Source organism: Aegilops tauschii, chromosome 2, assembly GCF_002575655.3.
Source record: "Aegilops tauschii subsp. strangulata cultivar AL8/78 chromosome 2, Aet v6.0, whole genome shotgun sequence".
Lineage (NCBI taxonomy): Eukaryota > Viridiplantae > Streptophyta > Magnoliopsida > Poales > Poaceae > Aegilops > Aegilops tauschii.
Genome location: NC_053036.3, coordinates 635,156,441 through 635,180,466, shown reverse-complemented (window position 1 = coordinate 635,180,466; position 24,026 = coordinate 635,156,441). Strand labels below are relative to the sequence as shown.

Below are 24,026 nucleotides of genomic sequence, written 5' to 3'. Positions count from 1 at the left end.
ATAATACTTGTGTGAATACATAGACAAACAGAGTGTCACTAGTATGCCTCTACTTGACTAGCTCGTTGATCAAAGATGGTTATGTTTCCTAGCCATAGACATGAGTTGTCATTTGATTAACGGGATCACATCATTAGGAGAATGATGTGATTGACTTTACCCATTCCGTTAGCTTAGCACTTGATCGTTTAGTATGTTGCTATTGCTTTCTTCATGACTTATACATGTTCCTATGACTATGAGATTATGCAACTCCCGTTTACCGGAGGAACACTTTGTGTGCTACCAAACGTCACAACGTAACTGGGTGATTATAAAGGTGCTCTACAGGTGTCTCCGAAGGTACTTGTTGGGTTGGCGTATTTCGAGATTAGGATTTGTCACTCCGATTGTCGGAGAGGTATCTCTGGGCCCTCTCGGTAATGCACATCACTTAAGCCTTGCAAGCATTGCAACTAATGAGTTTTTTGCGGGATGATGTATTACGGAACGAGTAAAGAGACTTGTCGGTAACGAGATTGAACTAGGTATTGAGATACCGACGATCGAATCTCGGGCAAGTAACATACCGATAACAAAGGGAACAACGTATGTTGTTATGCGGTCTGACCGATAAAGATCTTCGTAGAATATGTGGGAGCCAATATGAGCATCCAGGTTCCGCTATTGGTTATTGACCAGAGACGTGTCTCGGTCATGTCTACATAGTTCTCGAACTCGTAGGGTCCGCACGCTTAAAGTTTCGATGACAGTTATATTATGAGTTTCTATGTTTTGATGTACCGAAGGTTGTTCGGAGTCCCGGATGTGATCACGGACATGACGAGGAGTCTCGAAATGGTCGAGACATGAAGATTGATATATTGGAAGCCTATGTTTGGATATCGGAAGTGTTCCGGGTGAAATCGGGATTTTACCGGAGTACCGGGAGGTTACCGGAACCCCCGGGGGGCTTAATGGGCCATAGTGGGCCTTAGTGGAAGAGAGGAGAGGCGGCCAGGGCAGGGCCGCGCGCCCCTCCCCCCTAGTCCGAATAGGACAAGGAGAAGGGCCCCCCCCCCTTTCCTTCCTCTCTCCCTCCTCTTTCCCCCCTCCACTCCTAGTCCAACAAGGAAAAGGGAGGGAGTCCTACTCCCGGTGGGAGTAGGACTCCTCCTGGCGCGCCCCTCCTGGCCGGCTGCACCTCTCCCCCTTGCTCCTTTATATACGGGAGCAGGGGGGCACCCTAGAGACACAACAATTGATCGTTTGATCTTTTAGCCGTGTGCGGTGCCCCCTCCACCATAGTCCACCTCGATAATACTGTAGCGGTGCTTAGGAGAAGCCCTGCGTCGGTAGAACATCATCATCGTCACCACGCCGTCGTGCTGAAGAAACTCTCCCTCAACACTCGGCTGGATCGGAGTTCGAGGGACGTCATCGGGCTGAACATGTGCTGAACTCGGAGGTGCCGTGCGTTTGGTACTTGATCGGTCGGATCGTGAAGACGTACGACTACATCAACCGCGTTGTGCTAACGCTTCCGCTTTCGGTCTACGAGGGTACGTGGACAACACTCTCCCCTCTCGGTGCTATGCATCACCATGATCTTGCGTATGCGTAGGAAATTTTTTAAAATTACTACGTTCCCCAACAGGAGAATGGTGAAGACGCTGGCTTTGTGGGTTCCTTAATGATGCGGGAGTATAAGTCAAAATGCAGTCCTGGTTAGCGTCTCACATTAGCGAAACCACTTTCATGTTCTTAGGGGATTATTCGTCTAGTTTTTTAAGTTGAGGGGGGGAGGGGGGGTTATGCTATCGTCTCGTGAAAGGTAAGGGCTGGATATACACTTATTTCGTTAAATTTAACTTCAGACTAAGCAAGGTAGGAACATCTTGTGCTCCATTCTGAGTGAGGTATGAACAATTACAAAGGACAGTCCTGGTCGTCCTTACCAAGCGTGCTGACCACTGGAGCAGCAACAGGTAGTTCGTCATACAATGAGTTAAATGCTTATATATTTTGGTGATGGCTTTTTGAATTTAAAATTCGTTTAAGCATGGTAGCCAAAAAACCGCGACATTGTTTAGATTTCCGGAAGACGGTTCTTCCAGCCCCTCCCGGAGAAAGCCGGCCTTGCACGGCATTATACAAGAGAAATGGTCCTGGGTTCCACGCAGAGGCAGAAGGAAAATACTGGAGAAATAATTCCAGATACCAGCATGCAACGCATGTTTCTTGTTGGTTGCTGGCTTGCTGCATCATCAATCTTGTTGTGTTGCAATGCAATGCAATGCAGGCAGGCAGCCATCTCTCAATAGTGAGACACAGGGCCGGCCCATAGGCCGGGGCAACGGGGCGACCGCCCTGGGCCCCTGGGAGGTAGGGGCCCTGACCCAGGGAGTAGTATACTAGTATAGCTAGTATATGTAGGAAAAGAAATGAAGGAGTCGATCGCTTCGCTGCGCTACTGTATGTCTCTAGCCTCCTCGGCTCCTCCCACAAATCCTCCACCCGAGAACAACGCCGCCGCTCCCATGCACTTCCAGATTCGAGGCTCCGCTCCCGTGCATCCATTAATGGACACCAACAGTGCTATTCCCTTCCCCAATCATCTCTCCCCACCAAGTAGACGTTTGAGGCATCACCGCATCAGAGATGGTACGTCTCTCTTTTGATTCGCTGTTAAATAGCCCGGCTCTCCGCCTCCGATTGCTCCATATGACATCTCCATATCTTCTCTTCCTAGTTCCTACTCTTCGGTTGGCCTATTCTTCAAAGCTTCATTGGATCCAGGGATGAGAAGGGGGGCACGGGGAATGAGTGTTGCAGCCTTGCAGATTTGGGAAGCTACATCGACAATTCGACATCAAGCCATATGACCATATTCAGTTGCTTTTGTTCCCTGTATTGATTGTTTTTCTGTAATTATTTGGTGACATGTCTTCTAGAAAATGTTTATCAGTGAGAAAAGGAAGTGAAAAAACTAGAGAGATGAACTGGTTATGATCTCAGAAAAGTTCAATTGACAACTTTTTTTAGAACCAGTAGTTCTTCGAAGAACTTAAAGTGTTCGGAAGTATATTTGGCTTCTTACTTGGCTCAAAAGACTTGAAGTTATTGAATGATATTAAATTACGCAAATGTTGTGCTAAATTTGTAGAAATGTTTTCGGACAGTTATGCTAAATTAGATGATCTCTTCTTGAAATTACGAGCACGGCAAATGACTTTACCAGAATCTGATGTGCCATTGCGTGCTATGGAGATTTTCGAGTTTGTTAGAGACATCGACAAGGTTTTCATACTTAGAAGAGCGAGATGATGGTCTCTTTGTGGCACTTAGAAGATCGATCTTTTGTAGAACTATAATCTTTTCCATACTATTATGATGTAGTTCTTTGGACCGTTACAAATAAATAATTTGTGGCATGTATTTTTTAGTTCAAAGACCATCATATGCTATGTACTGAATTGCTTTAAAATTACAATATATTCTGAATTTTTATTTGTCCACAAGTGCCCCATTTTATCGTCTTGCCCCATGCCCCGAATATGTATGGACCGACCCTGGTGAGACAGGGCTTCCCCACACTGCCATCCATTGTACTGACCGCTGTTGCATGGAGCCCACGACCGCGTACGTACGTCCTCCATTTTGTCTCTCTCTCTGACTACCCCTCCTCCCATTAATCTATCAATAACTCACATAGGCGTTTGAATTTATAGGAACGGACATGTTATCTTGCAAGTACATATGTATACCATTTTTTGGCTTAAGAAGCATGGACTATATTTAGATCCCTTTGTTGCCTGCTAGATGGTTTTGTGTAAACCAAAAAGTCACCAAATATTTTCCAGCTATCTCTTGAGTGATTTTGCTTGTTAGTAATGTTTACACTACCTAAATCCTAAGCTAGGGTTTATCAGTAATTAGATATACTTAGGTAAGTAGAACTGTAGAAGTCTAATAATAAAGGTTCATGTACATCACAACCTCTGTTCGCTTGATTACATGATCACATTTTTTGTTGGGATTCTTTTCTTATTTTCCTCCCCTGAACCAGGACATCACAACCTCCGTTCGCTTGATTAAGTGGCTTTGATCAGTTGGTGTAAATACTAAGGTTTTTTATGAAGAGCAAATCATAAATTCATATATTGTAGATTTGTAGACTAAAATAGCCGTTCATCCTCACAATTTGATTTTGGATGTCCCTCTTAATGTTTCTCCAGCTGACTACAAAGTTGTTGTTTTAGTTGCTGCCGCATATTTTTATTTTGTTGAATGTGGGAGAGAAAGTTGTACATTTCGGTTATCATATGATTAGAAATATACCTTGCTCCCTATCTTTTTGGATATGCACTTCTGTTAGTTATGTGAGCTATGGTTGTCCTGTTACATGTACTTCTTGGGGCAGTAGCACTACTCATCTGCATGTACAATGTTTATTTATATACAAGACAAAATGACTGCAGACTTGGTTTATATTAGGTCTCCTTTCCAAATATGGTTCTGATTTTTTTTCTTTGATGCCAGGTGCCACATTGTGCAGAACAAGGAGAGATTGTTGAGGCGGAGCCGTGACGATTGTGGAGGTCATGATCATTAGTTCATCGCCATGAAGCAGAAGAAGTCGGTATAGCTTTGCCATGGCGAGGTTCTCACCTGCCTTGCCAGTACTTATTTTTATATGCTCGGGCTTAAAATTGGTTTTGTGGCATCATGGATAAGGCAAATATGACAACTGTCTCTACTGTTCTATTTTTTTGGGCAATTTCTTTTCCACTGGCCCATTATAACCTCTGTTAGATAATTTGCAACATGCTCACATGGTAAGGGTGTCCTAAACTGACGATTCATGTTTCTTGTGGAAAGCCACCTATCTATTTTTCATGTAGGATTTTGGCTTAAAACTGGTTTTGTGGCATCATGAATTTCATTATGTTCTGGAAGTCAAGGTTCTGGTCGATTGATTTATGTCTTGAATTTCCTTATGTTTTCCTTTGTGGTCATCTGTCCTGTGAGTTATTGTACATGCACCTCCATTCTTATGCTGAAGACAAAATTTGTGAATGATTCTATAGGAGTTTGGAGTACTATGAGCATTTCTGAAGGTTCACACCATGGCGACTGCTGGAGCAAGCATTCACCTCAATGCAGGGGACATCTGGTTGATAACAATCTTCTCCCGTTTAGTTATCCTTTGCTGCTCCATTTTAAATCTCCTCCTGCTTAAAAGTTTTTTGTTCCTTTCTTCTTGCTGAGTACTTCATGGCCTGGTTGTGTTTGACCCCTTCGTGGTGCTGACTGGTGTGCCACCCCGGTGAGATCCAACATGAAGAATAGGAAGTAGAGAGGGAGGTGGGGAGAACTTGTGTAAAGATGATTAGGAGGTCATGGATTTGTGTACCTAGCTACCATACCTAATATTGTGTCTGCTACACATATTTATTTTTATGGTTTGCTTCCTAGTGTTCTAAGATTTCCTGCCAGCAATACCTCCATCAAACCTAGGAAGACAATTGTTTAGTAATGTATTGCCTTTTGTGCCATGCTTGTGAATATGCTTTTTTGGGTCGCAAAATTTTATTTGTTTCCATCCTAGGTTCACTTCCATCTCTTTAGAATTGTATCAACAGTTCTTTCGGACAACGCCTCGACGAGCAAGATCTTACAGAGCTATCCAATACACTACTTTCACCGTATGTCATAGAAGAACTATATATATATCGGTTCTCTTAGGCTACTTTGAGGACTTGCTTTTGGTATATCATGTGACATTTTCTATGACATGCTCAAAGTGATGTAATTAACGAAACCATTATTGTTATTAGTGGTTAGTTCCTCCTATATCTTTCTTTGAAAAATTCAAATGATGGAATCAGTGGTCTATATTTCCTTCAGTCTCTCGAATATATATTGCATAACCAGTAGTGGACTGGTGGGTGATGCCATCGTGTAACAACTTGAATCGAATATGAATAGTGTTCTATCAAGTTGGATATAATGTCACTGCATTGTAAATAAGTTATTGTATGCTGCAATTCTTCTTTGTTTTTGGTATACTGTTGTAAACCTGCACACTTTTCCCTTTCATCATGTCAATCTATCAAATTTGAAGTGTGACCTACTGTGTTGGATGGTTGCCGGGTTGCGTATGACCACACCCCGCAGGGGTGCGGGGTGCGACAAGCCGCACTTTCCATCTAGTCTAGTACTACTGCTTGCGCACGTCCGACCTCCGACGGTACGTGGTTTGAGAGCAACGACTTGACTGAGCATATATCTCGGCCGATCGATATCTCACCGCCGGGCGGTGTCATCTACTCCCTCGGTCCCATATTAATTATCGCTGAAATGGACGTACTATCTAACTCAGTGCTAGCTAGACACACGTGGCACATAAGAAACTTTCGAAGCCATCCGACTCATTTGGTCCCTTTTTGTAGTCAGGCCGGAACGCACGTGTTTGTATACCCCATCCAAATTACCAAAACACATGTACCTGTTTTTTTTTTAAGGTTCCAATTTTCTCATTCAAATTTGTTTCAATCACTTTGTGTCAGTTTCAACCACTTTAAATTTTTTGAAGTCTCAGCCACCACGCATGTGAAGTTCCAACCTTGTTATGAACCTGAGTGGCTAATGTGATAATTTATCTCCTAACATCGTGTTTCAGGCCATAACTGAACACATCCAAATACACTTTGAAAGTTACTCAGAAGTTAGCATACTGTAGAGTTGGTCGGTCGATGGTTGGTATCTTGAGTTGTACCTAGTCGTGGCAAGCTAAAAGTTTGGTGACAGACGAGAATTCAGAAATCAGTCTAGAATCATACTCCCTCCGTCTCATAATAAAATAGTGTTTTTAGACACCAGTGATCAGCTCTGCTCTCCCTTTCAATTCCATTCAGTCCTTTCTACGTGTTCACATAAAATCCGTGCGCAGTTCTCAGATACTAGAAACAATTTCTGAAAATAACAATTTGCCCTCCGTTCCGTAATTATTGGCTGAAACCACGATAATAGTTATGGAACAGAGGGAGTACAGTATACATTTACCACATAGTGACAGACATTCAGCACCGGGTTGTTTTTTGTTCTGCTCTGCTCCGTTGGTCTCCTCTGTTTTTAGCACTGCTCTGCTCCGCTCCGCTCCGCTCCGTGGTACTCAGGGTCGTTGTTGTTTGGTTTCCTGGCATGGTTGAGTGGCTCGTCCTATCTGTTGTGAGACTGCATCATCAGTTCCCAATCAAATTTCCCTGGAGAAATCAAATTACCTCTGATGATTATGAAAGATAGCATCCTCACAACAAATAATTCTTCCTTTGAGAAACCGCAATGGAGATACGCATTGTCCTTGAGCTTCCGACTCGACGATGCCAAAATCTTATTATCACCACATGTATCGACATCACTACCAAACCAGTACTTCAGAGTTCAGAGTACAACAAGCAGCAGCAGCAACTAATAATTAGAGAAAAATTTGCGCAGGAATGACACCTGCCAAACACCATACTACAGGAAATAAAAGAGCTCTATATAACGGAGTCCTCTCCCTCCTAATTTACCAGCGCGGATCGGATCTATGCAACAAACTGCAATACTGACGGTAAGGTGAGAAGACCAGAGAGGAACAAGGGACCCAGGTTTCGCCACGGCAGCAAGGACCAGGGCGGCGCTCGGGTCACCGTGCCGATCACTTGACGGTGCAGATCTTGATGACGGAGGCCATGCCGATACGGTGCAGGACGACGACGGCGTCGCCGGCCTTGCAAAGCTGCTTCTTCACGGCCGACTTGAGCGCGGCCTGGAGGATCTCCTCCGTCGACTCCGAGTCGGTGGCCTTGGCGGAGCCCTCAGCGAGAAGCGGGATCAGGCCTCTGTAGATCAGGCTGTGCCTGGCGGGGCCCTCAGAGCTGACGGTCCAGTCGAACGAGTCGGTCGTCAGCACAGGGACGACCACGGACAGGATCGGGACCCTGGGGCGGTACTTGGCGACCAGCTTCGCCGTGGTGCCGCCACGGGTCAGGACGACGATCAGAGTAGCCCTGGCCTTGTTGGCGGTCCGCACGGCGGAGGACGCGAGGGACTCCAGCGGGCTCATCGGGAGGGGCGCAGCCTTGATCATCTCCTTGAAGACGGCGTCGTTATCCAGGGAAGACTCTGCCTCAACGCAGATGCGCGCCATGATCTTCACAGCCACCTCAGGGTATGCTCCAGCAGCGCTTTCGCCACTGAGCATGACGCAATCAGTTCCATCGAGCACAGCATTTGCAACATCAGTAGCCTCAGCGCGGGTTGGCCTGGGGGACTTGATCATGGACTCGAGCATCTGTGTCGCTGTGACCACAGGCTTCCCAGCAAGGTTGCACTTGTAGATCATCATTTTCTGTGCAAGGAATATCTTCTCGACTGGAATCTCCATTCCAAGATCACCTCTAGCAACCATAAAGGCATCGGTTTCCCTCAGAATGTCATCAAAGTTTACAATGCCCTCTTGGTTTTCAACCTACAGATTCAAGAAAGAAGTCAGATACATAACGCCATAGCGAACATGGTCACAGGCATATACACGGTAGATTTTGTCAACATGGCAGTCAAACAAAGCTTAGTAATCTGAACAATTTCACAAGTACAAGGAAAAAACATTATCAGGGGAGATGCAGGAAAAGAAGAGCCAAAACTCGCTCATCTAACTGCACAAGGTTTAACCAGATGTGCTCATTAAGGAAAGCACAAAGAAGAGAACAATTTGTGTATTTTTGCCTAATGTTTTTACAAACAGGAGCAGATGTGAAACAGGCCACAGGGAAGAGCCAAATAGTTCATGGGTTCCAGAATTGAGAATTCCAGCTCAATGTAAGAAAGAAACATCATCTATGGTTGCCTTGGTACTTAACTAAAAAAGAGGCAAAATTTGCTCAGCTAATTGTCCAAGGTTTAACCAAGCATGTCGTTAAGGAAAGCACAAATAAGATAATCACTTGTGTATTTTTGCCTAATAGTCCCTCTGTAAAGAAATATAAGAGCGTTTAGATCATTAGAGAATATAAGAACGTTTAGATCACTACTCTAGTGATCTAAACGCTCTTATATTTCTTTACGGAGGGAGTACATCATAGATAAGACTACAATGGTTTTTACAAACAGGAGCACATGTGAAACAGGTCACAGGGAAAGAGCTAAGGAGTTCATCCAGTGTGTATTAAGTATTAACAAAAAGCTTGACTGCAAAACAGTTAGGCAGTTCAACCTCAATGTAAGAAAGAAACATCATCTATGGTTGCTCTGGTACTTAACTAACATGAAGAAACATTTCATCATCACAGAGAATATCAAAGAGTTCAGCAAGGACAGGAAAAATAAACACTAAGAAAACAGATAAATAACTGAGAGTAATAAAATACAAACCTTTGACATTAACTTGATGCGCTTTGCATGCTGTCCAAGAAGCTGTCTGACGGTCACCAAATCTGATCCTTTGCGGACAAATGACAAAGCAATCATGTCAATGTCATTAGGCACACCCCATCCCAAAATGTCCTCCTTATCCTTCTCCGTCAGGGTAGGAAGGTCCACGACAATTCCTGGCAGATTACAATTCTTCCTCTCTCCAAGCATTGCAGTGTTCTCACACCTACATCTGACAGTTCCAGCTGCTGGGTCGCAAGACAGAACAGCCAAGGAGATGGTACCATCAGCACATAGTATGACATGCCCAGGCTTCACATCCTGAGGAAGTTTCTTGTAACTCATGGAGATCGTGTTCGTGTCGCCCTTGATATCATAGTCGGTGGAAACAGTGATTTCTTGACCCTTTGTCAGTTTGATTGGTTTACCATCCTTCAAAAATCCAGTACGAATCTCAGGTCCCTGCAGTAATGAAGAAAATACTCAGTACAGATAATCATATAATGCCCTCAAATACCTACTAACAAGAACCCAATCAGAATGTAGGCTACAGATTACACATCATATGAAACGGTCTTCCCTTTTTTGCAAAAAAATATTATATGAAATGGTCACCAAAAAAAGCACTGCAATAACAGCAACTGATTGCAAGGACCAGTCGCATTGAGCTTACTGAAGTACTCCCTCCGCTCACTATTATAAGATGTTCTAACTTTTTTCTAAATCAGATGTATGTAGACACGTTTTAGTGTATTTCTTCACTCATTTCAGACCATATGTAGTCCATATTGACATATCCAAAAAAAATTAATAATAGTGAACGGAGGGAATATAAGAAATAAAACCATTAGATTTAAACATGTTATCTGTGAAGATAAGCACCACAAGATGAAGAACTAGTAATATAAATGAGATGAAACATTAAGCCATTATTGTGCACTCCCTCTGTCTCACAATATAAGATCGTTTTGTAAGCTGTTTTAGCTTACAAAATGATCTTATATTATGGGACGGAGGGAGTAATAAACAACTACTGGAGCAAGTTTTGTTACTACCAAATAAAACCTCTCTGTAAGTGTATCAATCGCTTCCTTCTATTTGTGTGCATGAACAAAAGCTCCTATGAGAGCCAGCAATATCGTAACACCAAGATCTGGAATAAGCAGCCGCTAAACCATCCTTAAAATATATTTACAAGTAATGCCTGGTCAGTTAAACACACAGTAAAACCACTAGTGAACAGAGTAACTGAACAACATGCAGACAATATGCAAAAGTTGTGTTAACCAACATGATGTGTATTATAAATACAGAGCCAAGTCTTACGCAACCGTCTCCAGCACTACGCAATCAGCTGCGCGGCGGCCGCTGATGACGGCGGCGGGATCTGTAGGCCGACGACAACACAACACAACACAACACAACACAACACAGATGCCGCTAATGATGGCAGCAAGATCAACAGGGCCGACGACACCACAACGTGGATGCCGCCGCTTAGGCCACGCCATAGCGGGTCATGCTACATGCCATCCCATGATATATTGATTCCATTTCACCAGCATCGCAAATGTCCACCAGCCCAATCAATCCTAGATCCAACCTTCGACGACAAGGCAGAGCCCTGAGGCCAATCTAACGAACCACACATGTACGTAAATGTAGCCTAAAAAGTCAAAACCACCAAAGCCGTAGTCCTAATCCGACCATGCTGCTGACATGCGGCTGCCTCCAGATCACCCCAATCGAACTCCCGATCGACAGATCAGTAGATCGGAGGAGTCCAAACCTTCCACCCTCGAACCAAAACCAACAGAGGCCAGCCCACGAAACGGCCCGATCCGGCGAGCCAAGGTCGCACTAGCGGCGGGGCAGGGGAGGGGAGATCGAGACGGGGCCGGGGTCGGGGATGGTAGTACCTTGGTGTCGAGCATGACGGCGCAGAGGATGCCGGTGTTGTGCATGGCCTGGCGGAGGGCGTCGAGGGTCTCCTTGTGGTACTCGTGGGTGCCGTGGGAGAAGTTGAAGCGCGCGACGTTCATCCCGGCGCGGAGCAGCTTCTCGAGCATGGGCACGGAGCGGGAGGCCGGGCCGAGCGTGCACACCAGCTTGGTCCGCGGGGTGCGCGCGTCCGCCGCCGCGTCCCGCTCCATGTCCGCCAGCACCGCCGCCATGTCGATGTTCGCCATCTCGCTCGCGCGCCTCCGATCCGGGGGAGACGAGGGTGGGGTTGGGTTGGGGGTGTGGGGGGATGACGATGAGATTTGGATTTGGTCGCGGGCGGATGGATGGATGTTTTATAGGAATGGAAGGGGGGATTTGGGCGATTCGGTGGGCGAAGAGGCGGAGGGAGGGAGGAGGAAGACGGGATTGTGGTTGTGGACACGTGGTTTGGCCGCCGAGTGGAGAGGTGGACGCGGCCGCTCTCCGCCACCAGTGCTTCCTTCGCCCCGTTAGCCTCAGCCGTTTTCCACGTCTTCTTCTTGGGGAAGAAGTTGTACAACTTTTTTTCAAACTTCTAGAGTATATTACTTGTAGAGGAAAATTCTCTAGCATTTAAAATCGCCTTGGGGAAAAAGGAAAACAATGGATTTCTGATGGGAGGTGATTTTAGGAGAATGGAAAATAATTTTGAGTGCTTGTACCTTGATCATCCGGCTCCCGTGTCGTTTGCCCTCGGCGACCCAGGAGACCCAGTCGCCACTGTCCTCTAGATCCCCCCCCCCCCTGTTGTTGTCGCCGCCGGCCTCTGCCGCGGCGTTGGCGGGCCCACACCAAAGGCTCGGGACGTTTGTTCATGCTCGATTTGTGCGCTCTTGGTAGTCAGCTAGTGGATAGCCCCATCTCAGACCCGGCCAGATGTGAGTCGGGCCTCGATCTAGACAAGTGACAAGCGGTGGTTGTCGTCCTATGCTACTCGTACCTGCCTAGCGCTAGGAAACGCGTGTTCTTGGCTCGTTACGGCTTTAGAGCGACCTGCATGTTGTGTGTCGCTCGCGGCTTGCGCTGGAACCGCGTTGCATTGACCGGTATGAAGTCTGTGGTTGGGAGTGACGGTGGCAGGATGGTGGTGACTGGTCCTAACTCTTCCTACTTCTGGTGCAGGTTCCTGAGGCATGCTCGTTGGTACCGTCATTCGACCGGTTCCATAGAAGAGCCTGATGCTCTCATCTATAGTCGGGTTACTGAGTCCGTGGGCCTCTTTGGATCGCCTCATTCCCTTTTGACACCCTCCCCCCACTTTGAGAGGTTTTGTCGGGTGGCAACCAAATGGCCAAGCTCGTAGTGCTCTATTACCTCGATTGCTCAAATGAAGATGAAAGTTGAGGTCCTCCTTCGTGTCGGTTGTAATGTTGAGATTTTGTGTTAGAATGGTAGCGATACTCTACTCTTCATACCCTAGTAGCTCCATTGTTTTTCCCATTGTGTGTTGTTTTTTCTTTTTCTTGCTTTTCCTTGTAATTTCATGGGTCTGCCGGCTCGTTTCTTAATGAATGAAATGTAGTGTTGCTACATTTCATCCAAAAAACTTGCATCTCAGTTACGGCCGGAGTTGAATATATTTTGGTTTTCGGTCGGCGGAACCTAGGGGAGGTAACCCTCGGATGTTTTTCGGTCTACATTAACGACTTCCCCACTGTTCCTTTCATAAGATCCCGGATTTCAGCAAGTTTGCTCCGCTAAGACAGGCCTAGATGCAGCAACGAGCTTTGCTTGGTACCCTCAAGGATTTAAAGTTGTATTTCAATTTATGTAAAGGAGTATATGACATTGTGTGTTTGGTTGGGGGTAATTAGAGTCAGGGAATAGGAATTAAAGGGGTATGAGACTTCAGGGGGATTGGAAATTTAAAAAAGGAATAGGCATGGGGCTTGAGACTCCAACTCCCATTGTTTTATTATTAACAGGGGGTGGGGTGAAAGTTGGGAGAGGATTATTTTAGTGAGTCAATCTTAACCCTTCATCATAACTGTCTAGTCCCTTGTCAATTCCCGTGAACCAAACAAGGAATACAAATTCTCCTCAAATTCTCACGCATAATCGCTATCATGCGTCAAACAGGGAATTGGGAATAAAACAACTCGCCCCATGTGCTACAATAAACTCCCACTCCCATTCTCAAATGTTGCCAAACGCGTTGTTGGTATTTGAAACAATACCATTACAGCTACTATATTATAAAAAACAATAGTAACGAAAACCGAATTAACAAGCGCCGTTGGCGAAGCCGGTGATGGCACTACCACTGGGACTGCGAGCAGGAGCCCCCATCCCATGGAGCGCTGGTGGGGAAGCATGTGCCTGGCCGGGGGCACTAGCGGCGACGTTGCGCGGTGGGGTCCGCTCTAGATCTCGAGGACGGATCATTCGTCCCCATGCGATGGCATATGCCGTGCCGGTGGCGGTGGGCAAACCAAAACCAGCGAGCGGCGCGACGCACGTCAAAAACCGGGGACCCGCCCGAGCCGAAGCCGAGCCTCGGTACCACTTTCCACCGGTCGGGTCCGGTCCGTCCATGCGCCGGCCCCGCCCATCGTTCTGGACCCCTGCACCGGCCGCTCTGGCGTCCGACGGAGAGTGTGCTGTGCTGCACATCCATCCCTTGGGTCAACCAACCCATGCGCATGTCACTGCGGAAAGCGCAGGGAATAGTTCCCTTTATTTAATCGGGCGGAAGCAACCTTGCGATTCAATTTTGCCTTGCAATTTCTTTCTTTCTTTTCTAAAGAGAACAAGGTTCTTTCTTTGACCATCTCCATCCGTGTCACGGGCGGTAGAGTTTTACAACGGTCCTTGTCTTTCACAAAACCATGGAACAATATACTGTACTAGTGAGGTAGCGCCCGTCATACGAGAGATCCAACTCTTATTTTTCCAGGGAAACCGAGATCCAACACTTCTTTTAAGGGAGTATATATATCGTGTTTTAGAGTTTACTACAACGGTTGTTGTCTTATTTTTTCTTCTAATGACATAGTGCAACGCAGGTGTTCACGCATACAACACGTACACACAGTGCAACACAGACGTTCATATACACATACGCTCATCCCTATGAGCACATGCACACTCTATCCCTATGAGCACCTTCGAGTCACTAAGCCGTCGATCACGAAGTCAGACACATGTTCCTTCGTAGTCAACGGAAACGTCTCCTCTCTCGTCAAAAATCTGAAATAAATCCAAGAAAATGAAAACACCGATGTCAAGTCTAGGACTTAACCTTGATGGGTTGGATTCGAAGGCAAGACGGGTAGCCCTTTACTACTATGGGCGTCCAGGTCTCAACTGGACGATGTTCTCAAAAAACGGTTTGTCAAGTTTGTCGTCACAGATCGTATCATCGGGACAAAGTTCAACGCGTTTAGCATTTCGTGGTGCTTGCCGCGTTGGTAATTAAAGGCGCAAGTGCAAGCGGTAATGGGACCATCTCGTCAAACATGATGATACATTTTCAACAAGTTCGACCGGGGTCCTGCGCATGTGGAACGGGTGAGATGATCGGCTGAACACGATGGGGTCGGATTGTTTCGGTGATGTTTATAGGCGCATTACATGGGCGTAAACAGCCGCGACATCATTCGGAAGTCAACGATCGATGGAGCTACATGGATTCTTCAAAGAAGTCCGTGAGTGCGCTTTCATATATAGCGGAGCAAGATTGCAAGTATGAGGAGATGATTGAGTAAACCAGACTAACTATCTAATGTTGTCTTGGTGTCGGGCAAGAAAAACTGGTGGCTTTTGGGTAACACATGCTAATGTTTTAATTATATGCTTATTTGGTGCGATTATGCGTATGTGCATGAGGCTTATGCAAGTGGTTGAAGATGTCCTTTGAGTGTGAATGGACCCTGTCTCAATGCATTCCTCATATAGTTTCTCATATAGCTTGCTTGCCTTCTTTGTTGTGGTTGGCTTTTCTATCACGGGCGCAACGGGTCAACGATAAGTATGATAAAAAGTATCCTTCATATAGCCACTGATACAAACACAATTCGATTGGTCTTCCTTTTGCTTCTGTTATGCTAAATGGGGTGTCCGGTCGTTCCACGACCTCTTGCCGTCGTGTTCTCTTGGACGGAGGGCGTGTTTTGGGATGTGAGCCCAGTCTTTGAACGATGTGGTCTGGCCAGACGACGCGTTCTGTCATGACCGTCCGTACTCATTGTTGAGGAAATCGTTAACTGGCAACTGCTCGGTTGGCTGGCGAGTAAAGGATTAATAGGCTAATCGACAATTTAATCATCCATTTGATCAATTAATCGGCTAATTTATCAGTTTATCGGTTATTCGGTGTCCCTACGAATAGGGATTAGTCCACAAGTTAAATGATGAATCGAACGAATTCTTGAGCATGCCTGTACTTTGAGGGCGTATTTTGGGGTGTGAGCCCAGTCTTTGAACGATGTGGTATCGCCGGACGGTGCATTCTACCAAGTCTACCGTACTTCGAGCATTGTGGTCTAGCTGGACTGCATGTGTTTGCCATGTTTGCCGGGACTTTTGACCGCAACGGCTACTCGGATGACGTCTTTTCCCATGTCCGCCCCACCTTTGACCCTTGCGGCCTGGCCGGATGGCGTGTACAGTATGTTGCATGTGCTCAATGATCACGTTGTTCCCTGGCCCATCAATCGTCTGGTTTCTTTCTGCTCATGTGGTTCCGGGAGGGGATGCCTGTGGTTCTGATGGTTCAGGTCATTGGTTATAGGGGGTGCGGTCAGGCTTCATGTGAACATGACTCATATATCGCTAAGAGAAAGACATGGGCAACGATCGCCATTTTTCGTTCATTGGTACATACGCGATAAGAACACAATCACTTGCAGGCAATTTCTGAAAAGCATCATTTAAATAGTTCACTTGAGTTCTCGGCTGCAGCCGGTAAGACCGCAGGAGCACGGCGGCCTCGTCCCGGAGCGTACGAAGCTTGAGGCTCAACAAAGGTTGTGCTGCCTGCTTGCGCGCAGGACGGTGGAGGCCAGAAGCTCAGCCTCGGCAGACAACGACGGACTGGAAGTAGCACGAGAGAGCAGTACGGAGCGGGACTGCAGTGCGAGGGTGGCTAGAAGCGTGGCTAGGATCGAGCACGAGCACGACAAACGGCGGAGGACATTTGCGCTCCAAGGCAACTCGGCTGTTGCGTCTGCTCGTCTGGGTGCGTCCGTGTTAGATCAGTGCATCGTGCGTGCGTGCAAGATGTTCGAAAATTGAAAGGGCATTGTGAGTGTGAGATGGGCTAAACCTAGGCCGAAATTGAAATCTGTATAGGTAATAAGCCTTGTAAAAACACCACGCGCCGAGCCTGGCCCTGGGGTGTCCGAGGCTAGCTCCACCCTGCTCAAATGTATGTGGATATGTTCAGACGTGTCCACCAACAGCCGACCACACGGAGGTATACCTGGCCATCCCTTGGGCCAGGCGTCAGGCCTAAAAATCAGGCCCAAGCCCGGTTCGCCAGTGTAAAAGCCCGTTGGGCCTCGGGCCGGGCCTCTTCGTTAAAGCGCTAATATGGCGGGCCCGGGCTTCGGGCTCAAAATCTTGGCCCGAGCCCAGCCCGTGGACAAGGTCGGGCTTTTTCGGGCCGGGCTGCCCATGGCCAGGTCTACATAGAGGCCCCTAATTTTTGAACTGTGGGTCTGAGTGACAATGGGTCAATCGGATCAAGAGGAGAGAGACATAAGTTGGAAGATGTGATCTGACTAAGAGTGGCCCTCATGGAGCATCAACTCCCATATTTGGCCCCTAGATTTGCAGCCAGAGCGTGGAGGGTTTCAGACGTCTGATACACACCATGTAAACAAATGAGGTATAGCGTTGGAGTCCTAAAAGTGTCTGGTCCGTCCAATTTGAACATGCAAGTGTAAAAATAAGCATGTACGTTTGAGGAAAAATTTATTTGACACATTAAAAGTCGATTTTGTTTTTCGAGAATCCATTAAAAGTCAATGTGTCGGCGTATCGCAAAAACAAAGCGAAGTGAATGCTCTGATGGGCCAGTCCCATTTTAGCAAAGTTACGTAGTAAAGCGTCCATATTTTGCAAGCATTTCCCTTTTAAGTTTTCTTTACCGGTTTTTGGAAGTAGTCCATCCATGCGCCCGCCAGCCCCTCGTTCTGGACCCCTGCACCGGCCGCTTCGCCCCGCCTTGGCGACGGCCATCTGACGGAGAGTGTGCTGCACAATTACAACGACGACATATCCCCGGTGCTGCGTGTTGCTGTTTCTGTGGTCGTCTGGAGAGTGTGGAGCATGCATTTCTATTCTGTCCGCATGCAAGAGCCGTATGGGATGCGATCAAGGAGTGGGCACATATCCAACTATGTCGTTCTACTTTCAGAAATATTAAGCAGTGGCTATTTGAATTTCTTGACAGATCTTCAGACAAGGAAATCACAACACTGGCTCTGTCCTTTTGGTATATTTGGGAAGCATGTAATGACGCGCGACACTCACCGGAAATTCCAAATTCTCATCATACGATGAAGAAAATCCGTGCTTACACTAACTTGATATTGCAGCACCTTTTCAATCATGTACCTGTGATCAGGCGTGAGTCTTCCTCATCCAACACTATGTGGACTCCGCCGCCGCCAGGTGTGATTGTCATCAATTCAGATGCTGTAATTTTTTCAGAGATTAATATGTCAGCGGCTGGTGTGGTGGCCCTGAACCATGAAGGAGCATGTATGGTAGCATGTACTGAACCTATCCATGGGGCATTGGAGCTTGAACTTGCGGAGGCTTTGGCTTTACGAAGAGCTGTGTATCTGGACCGAGAAGAACAATTCTCCAAAGTGATATTTGCCTCAGATTGCCAGTCACTTGTTATTAGGATTAATCCAAGTATCTCTGGCCGTTCCTCCATTGGTACTGTGGCCAATGATATAAAGTTTGCTTCAAGGAGCATTGTGTCTGTGGTGTTCAAGCATGTTCGTCGGCAAGTGAATATAGCCGCTCATCTGTTAGCTAAGTCTTGTAAAAATTTGTCTAGTGTTGTTGTTTTCCATTCTACTCCGGAGTGTATCCGGGAGACTCTTTGTAACTTTGTCAAAGTGTTTAATAAAGCTGACGTTCTATAAAAAAAAAGAGTGTGCTGCACATCCCTGGGTCGGGTCAACCAGCCCATGCGCATGTCACTGCGGAAAGCGCAGGGAATGGTTAAGTTTAATCGGGCGGAAGGAACCTTGCGATTCAATTTTGCCTCCCAATTTCTAAGGAGAATAAAAGGTTCTGTCTTTGACTATCTCCATCCGTGTCACGGGCAGTGGAGTTTCACCACGGTCCTTGTCTTTCAGAAAACCATGGAACAATATACTAGTGTGGTAGCGCCCGCCATACGAGAGATCCAACACTTTTTTGAAGGGAAACCGATCGATACGAGAGATCGAACACTGCTGTGCGTTAAGAGTTTATTTACAACAGTCGTTGTCCTTGAGAGGAACACACACTGGTATGTGGGAGGGAATTTGTGGCACGCAGAGGTGTGGGATATCGATCCCATTTTATTTATTTTTGGTTTTTGATTTGCATTTTTTATATCTTTCGAATCAAGAGTTTACATTTTTTTTTGCATATTCGTGCTTTTTGTGATGATGACTTTCAAATAAGATACATCATATTTGATGAGTTTGTTCAAATACATCATATTTGATGAGTTTCAAATGCATCAATAAATTGGGCATCAAGCAACTCATGAGCAATTGAAAAAAGTCTGAATAAGTATATGTGGGCGGTTAAAGGGGACAACAAAGTTGGAGTGTAATATTTGAAATAGAACTATTGTTGCATTTGAACATTTTTTAGCTAAATGAAACTATATATGCGGCTATTTGAGTATGCGCAGTTTAATAAAAATTAGGGATGGATGTATGCGGATAGCTTTGGATGATCGAGTCCTGCATCCAAGTCTACGGGTTAGCCCCCCTGTCCGCGGACGAATGCGGTGTTCAGTTTGCGGATCAGCAGTTACTTTGTTAACGCATGTCCAACGTTAATCTTCAAATGTCCGTACATATGTTCGGACATCCCGTAGACAGCCAGCTGGGCGGAGGCCCTCCAACGATATCTCTAATTTTTGAGCTGTGGGTTATGGACCTGTCTGAGTGATGGGTCACCCAAACCGAGAGGAGAAAGAGAGGAGTGGGAAGATGTTTTTTTTTTTTGAACGTCGGCCCTTTATTGACTAAATAACAAAGTCATACAAAGCCTCGTGGATACACTCTAGAGCAGAATTGAAAACACAAAGACCAAAAGAGTTAAAACAAGACCTAGCTAAAACATGAGCCAACACATTAAATTGCCGACGAACATGCACAAACGAAACTTCGTGGGCTTTGGATTTCAGCCTTTGCACCAAAGAGAGGCAATCAGTGGCAAATATCACATGGAAAAGGTGTTCCTCACGCGCCATGTCAACTGTTCTGCGAAGAGCCAAAGCTTCGGCCATCTCGGGTGTGAGAGAACCAGACAACACTTCAGTACACTCCTTGATGCATTGACCCATATGGTCCAGAGCTACTACACCAGCCCAGACTTGTTGAAGTTATGAAATAAAGCCGCATCAGAAGAAAAAACATAACCGTACCTGGAGGCGGTGGAGACCAATTAGAGCTAGAAGCAATGGTCTCACATCTATTCACAGGAACAGGTTTGTAAATATGCTCGAATATCATGTCAACATAACCATGAATTTTGCTTGCAGTACTTCGCGGAGTAGGAACTTCAGGAATGTTTCGAGCCGAATTTCGAGCATCCCAGATGTGCCAAATGGATACAGCCATCACAGTTGCCTCACGATCTGTGCATCGAGACAAGAAAATCAAAAAGCCACTGTTTTGGAGACCTGAAATCACGACGGCACAGCTGGACATGAAAGAAATTCTTCACTTCATCCCACACATTTCTTGCATAATGGCAGAAGAGCAAGGCATGCTCGATACTCTCTAGTCGGCCGCAGAAAGCACATGCAGCAGGAGCAGGAACATTGCGTCTACAAAGCTGTTCCCCGGAAGGAGTGGGAAGATGTGATATGACTAAGGCCCCGTTTGGAAGTCCGCTGGCTTCCCAAGCTAGCCAGCTTCCAGAGAAGCCAGCGCTAGCCAGCTTCCCACGGGAGCCAGGGTCGTTCGGCAGCGCGTAGTGGAGAAAACGTTTCGGCTGTGGTCAGGCCCACCAAGCTGGGCTTTGAGCGAAGAGGAAAAACGTTTCGTCTGGTACTCCAGGATGGCATTGAGATGTAATTACAAGGAACTTCTACTTCTCCTTTTAGCGAAGCTGGGCTTCGGCTGCTCCTCAAAATTGCACTGCGGCCTCTTTTTCTCCGCGAAGCCCACTTCTCGGAGCAGAAGGGTTCGGCTGGCTTCACGTATCCATTCTAGGAAGCTGGCTCCTGGAGATCTCCCGAACGGGCCCTAAGAGTGGGCTAGGCGGACCATCATGATTCCCATATTCCGCCCCTCGATTTGGAGCCAGAGTTGAGCAGATTTCCGATCCGGACCATAAACAAATGAGATATAGCGTTGGAGTCCTGAAAGTATCTGGATCGCCCAATCTAATCATTTTTTAGAAATGGAGGATGACCCCCGGCCTCTGCATCTGGGAAATGCATACGGCCACTTTATTGATTATTCTCGAAGACCTTACAAAGTATTACAAACAATAAACCTGAATCCACCATCTTGGCAACATATGCCGCTACTCCTATCCATATGATGAAGGGATGCTAGTTGGGCCACTACCCAAACCACTCACCTAAACCTAACATCAAAAGCCGGAAGCCCCAGCCGAGCCACATACCGGGTCTGGGGCACAATCCGGTCAGACGCACTCGTGTGTCGTCGCATCCATCTTCCACAGGTCCGTCTTCAGATTATATTGAGGCTTCTACCTTGTCTGGCCACTCTGCCATCGACGTCACCATGACGCCAGACAGCTACCTCCTCCTGCGCGAGTCCATCTCCGCACATCAGACGCCGAGCCTCCACAGCGCCATGCCGCCGATCGCCGCCGTCATCAATGTGTGAGATGAAGTACCGCTCCACCACGGCAGGTACAAGGTAAGGAAGGGCGAGGTCCCCATCGAAGACACCGCCGGAAGAGGAGCACCGCAGCCACGAGACAGAAACACCTGCCCGGAGCTGCGACGCAGTAGATCAAATGGGCCACCACCAGGAACCAGACAAGCTCGCCATGCACGCCCAACATCCCCTTGCCCAAGTCGGCGCCTTCAAGAAGGTGACGACGCTGTGGCGCCGCCACCGCTTAGCCACCGGGGCTAGGGTTTTCACCCGGGCGCAGGGGAGGGGGGAGGCAGGGGAAGTTGAGCCTCGGCGCCGCCGCCGGAGGAGCGCCGTCCGCACCAGCGAGGCCGCGGCCTCAGATCCGGGCCCTCACCACCGAAAGGGAGCGGCCAGAGGCCTCGCCGCCGCCCTCACAGGCAGCCGCGCGGGGGCCCCGGCGACCGCCTCCGGCAGCGGTGAGGAGGAGGGGAAGGGAGAGGTCGCGGCGCGAGGGAACCCTAGGTCGCCCCCGAGTCTCCCAATCTAAACATATAGGTGTAGAATTAACATCTACGTTGGAGGCGAGTTTTATCTGACACATTCAGCGTCAAAATGCCGGCATTTCACATAAACGAAGCAAAGTGAATGCTCTGGTGGGCCGGCCCACTTTAGCAAGGGCGCATGCAGCTAATAATATCTTTTGTCTGAGAAAAAGTTAATCATTTTTCAGGTTTTGCAACATTCCTCTTTTAAGTTTGTTTTATCAATTTTAGGAAGGAGAAGGCTCCTTCTGGTTTTATTTCATTTTTTTCTTTTTTTCTTTACTCAGCTTTTGGGCTTCTATTTTTTTATTCTAACAATATACAATAATGTTCGACTTTTAAAAATTTCAGAAAATTGAAAAAGTTCAGAATAAAAAAAATGGGTCTAAAGAAATTTTTAAAAGTTTAAACGTATTTATACAAAATTGTTCAATTTTTTGGAAATTTGAAAAATGTTCGCCCTGAAATATGTTAGTAATTATTTTACCGAAATTTCAAAATAATAAAAAATATTTAAAAAAAGTTCTTCAAAGTTTTTTAAAAATGTTCCCAAATTTTTGAAAAACAAAAAAAATCACGTTTTTTCTATAGAAAACCATAGGAAAACCGAAAAAACTAAAGGAAAACAGGAAAAATGAAAGGGCCAGCAGCAGGGGCTAAACGCCCGTCTCGCTCTTTTATGGACTTGTTGTTCATCTTGTCTTGCCTAGGCCCGATCGTCGTCAACAGGAAGACATACATGACGGACTCATGCTTTCCTTCCTTCCTGAGGCTGTGCATGCAGCAAGTTGATTCATCGTTGGTGCATGCCTGACCGTGCCCAAGCATCCACTCACGACGACGCACGCACGCGCCTCGCGCTTGGCACCGGCGCGCGGGGAAGAAGGTAGTTGCGCCACGCCATGGTCGCCGCCCGCGCGCTCCACCCCGACGGCACCCTCCTCATCCATGGCTTAGCCGCAGCGCTATAAATACGACAACGTCTCGTAGCTCACACAGCCCAAGGTGCAAGCTGCGAGTGGTAGCACACGCACACGTACCAACAGTTCCAGCGACCGAAGCCGGCGAGACACCGAAGCGTCCGTGCAGCCAGCCAGCCATGTCTCGCTCCGGGGGCCTCGCGGTGCTGCTGCTCCTGGTGCTCGCCGCCAGGGCGGCCGCGGCGATCAAGCCATTGGAGGAGGAGCCGCAGGGCGGCAAGTGGACGGACCAGCTCACGGCGGAAGCGGCGATCAAGCCATCGGAGGAGCAGCCGCAGGACGGCAAGCGGGCGGACCAGCTCACGGCGGGAGCGGCGATCACGCCATCGGAGGAGCAGCCGCAGGACGGCAAGCGCCTCACGGCGAGAGCGGCGATCACGCCATCGGAGGAGCAGCCGCAGGACGCCAAGCGCCTCACGGCGAGAGCGGCAATCACGCCATCGGAGGAGCAGCCGCAGGGCGGCATGCGGGCGGGCCACCTCACGGCGGCCAAGGGCCTGCTGGGGGAGGAGCCCGCCGCGCGGCTGGCGTACGTCCGGACGGAGGAGAAGAAGGACAGCGAGGACGCGGCGACGATGCCGTTGGAGGGGATGAAGCCGGGCGGCGGCGTGGCGATCCAGCAGGGCGGCGACCCGGGCACGGTGCCGTCGGCGTCGTCGGGGAGCGGCGAGCATGCGAAGGAGGAGAGCGGCGAGCACGGCAAGGAGGGGAGCAGCAGCACCAGCAAGGAGGGGGAGAAGTCGGCCAAGAGCTGCCTGACCAAGGAGGAGTGCCACAAGAAGCGGCTGCTGTGCGGCAAGGGCTGCACCATGTCCGCCCACGCCAAGTGCGCCGCCAAGTGCTCCAAGTCCTGCATCGCCACCTGCTAGGCGCCTCCCGCCGCCGCCGGCGACGGTCTTGATCATCCATCTTTAGCTTGTTTTGGTGAAGGGAATAAGGGAAGGGGCACGCTGCAGCTAGCTGCATGTCTGCATGTGTGGTGTAGCGTGGCCTCTCGATATATCGTCTTCGTGTCGTCGCCGTTGGTGTAGTGTTTTGATGTGTCCCCGTGTTTGTTCGTGTGTGATTAGGGCTAATATTCGTTATGTCATTTCCATCTT

General features: G+C 47.7%; 2 protein-coding genes across 2 annotated transcripts; one reads left to right on the top strand and one right to left on the bottom strand.

Annotated features, from left to right (window-relative positions):
• Positions 1-7,345: 7,345 nt before the first annotated feature.
• LOC109756899 (pyruvate kinase, cytosolic isozyme) lies at positions 7,346-11,864 on the bottom strand. Its single transcript, XM_020315739.4, has 3 exons — positions 11,319-11,864; positions 9,400-9,861; positions 7,346-8,497 (listed from the first exon to the last, which is right to left on the bottom strand). Exons 1-3 carry the CDS (start codon positions 11,586-11,588, stop codon positions 7,685-7,687), a joined length of 1,545 nt encoding a protein of 514 aa, XP_020171328.1. The 5' UTR covers positions 11,589-11,864; the 3' UTR covers positions 7,346-7,684.
• Positions 11,865-23,045: 11,181 nt separating this feature from the next.
• Positions 23,046-23,795, top strand: LOC109756898 (uncharacterized). The gene is made up of 2 exons (XM_040401179.1): positions 23,046-23,212; positions 23,402-23,795. The coding sequence occupies exons 1-2, from the start codon at positions 23,046-23,048 to the stop codon at positions 23,793-23,795; spliced, it is 561 nt and encodes a 186-aa protein (XP_040257113.1).
• The last annotated feature ends 231 nt before the right edge of the window (positions 23,796-24,026 follow it).

What these genes read in the sequence shown, in the direction of transcription:
- LOC109756899 (XM_020315739.4), bottom strand. Translation starts at nt 11,588, where the DNA reads ATGGCGAACATCGACATGGCGGCGGTGCTGGCGGACATGGAGCGGGAC. An exon ending in CCGTCATGCTCGACACCAAG is followed by an intron (nt 9,862 to 11,318) that starts GTACTACCATCC and finishes TCATTACTGCAG; the next exon opens with GGACCTGAGATTCGTACTGG. An exon ending in GCATCAAGTTAATGTCAAAG is followed by an intron (nt 8,498 to 9,399) that starts GTTTGTATTTTA and finishes TTGAATCTGTAG; the next exon opens with GTTGAAAACCAAGAGGGCAT.
- LOC109756898 (XM_040401179.1), top strand. Translation starts at nt 23,046, where the DNA reads ATGTCTCGCTCCGGGGGCCTCGCGGTGCTGCTGCTCCTGGTGCTCGCC. An exon ending in GAGCAGCCGCAGGACGGCAA is followed by an intron (nt 23,213 to 23,401) that starts GCGGGCGGACCA and finishes CATGCGGGCGGG; the next exon opens with CCACCTCACGGCGGCCAAGG.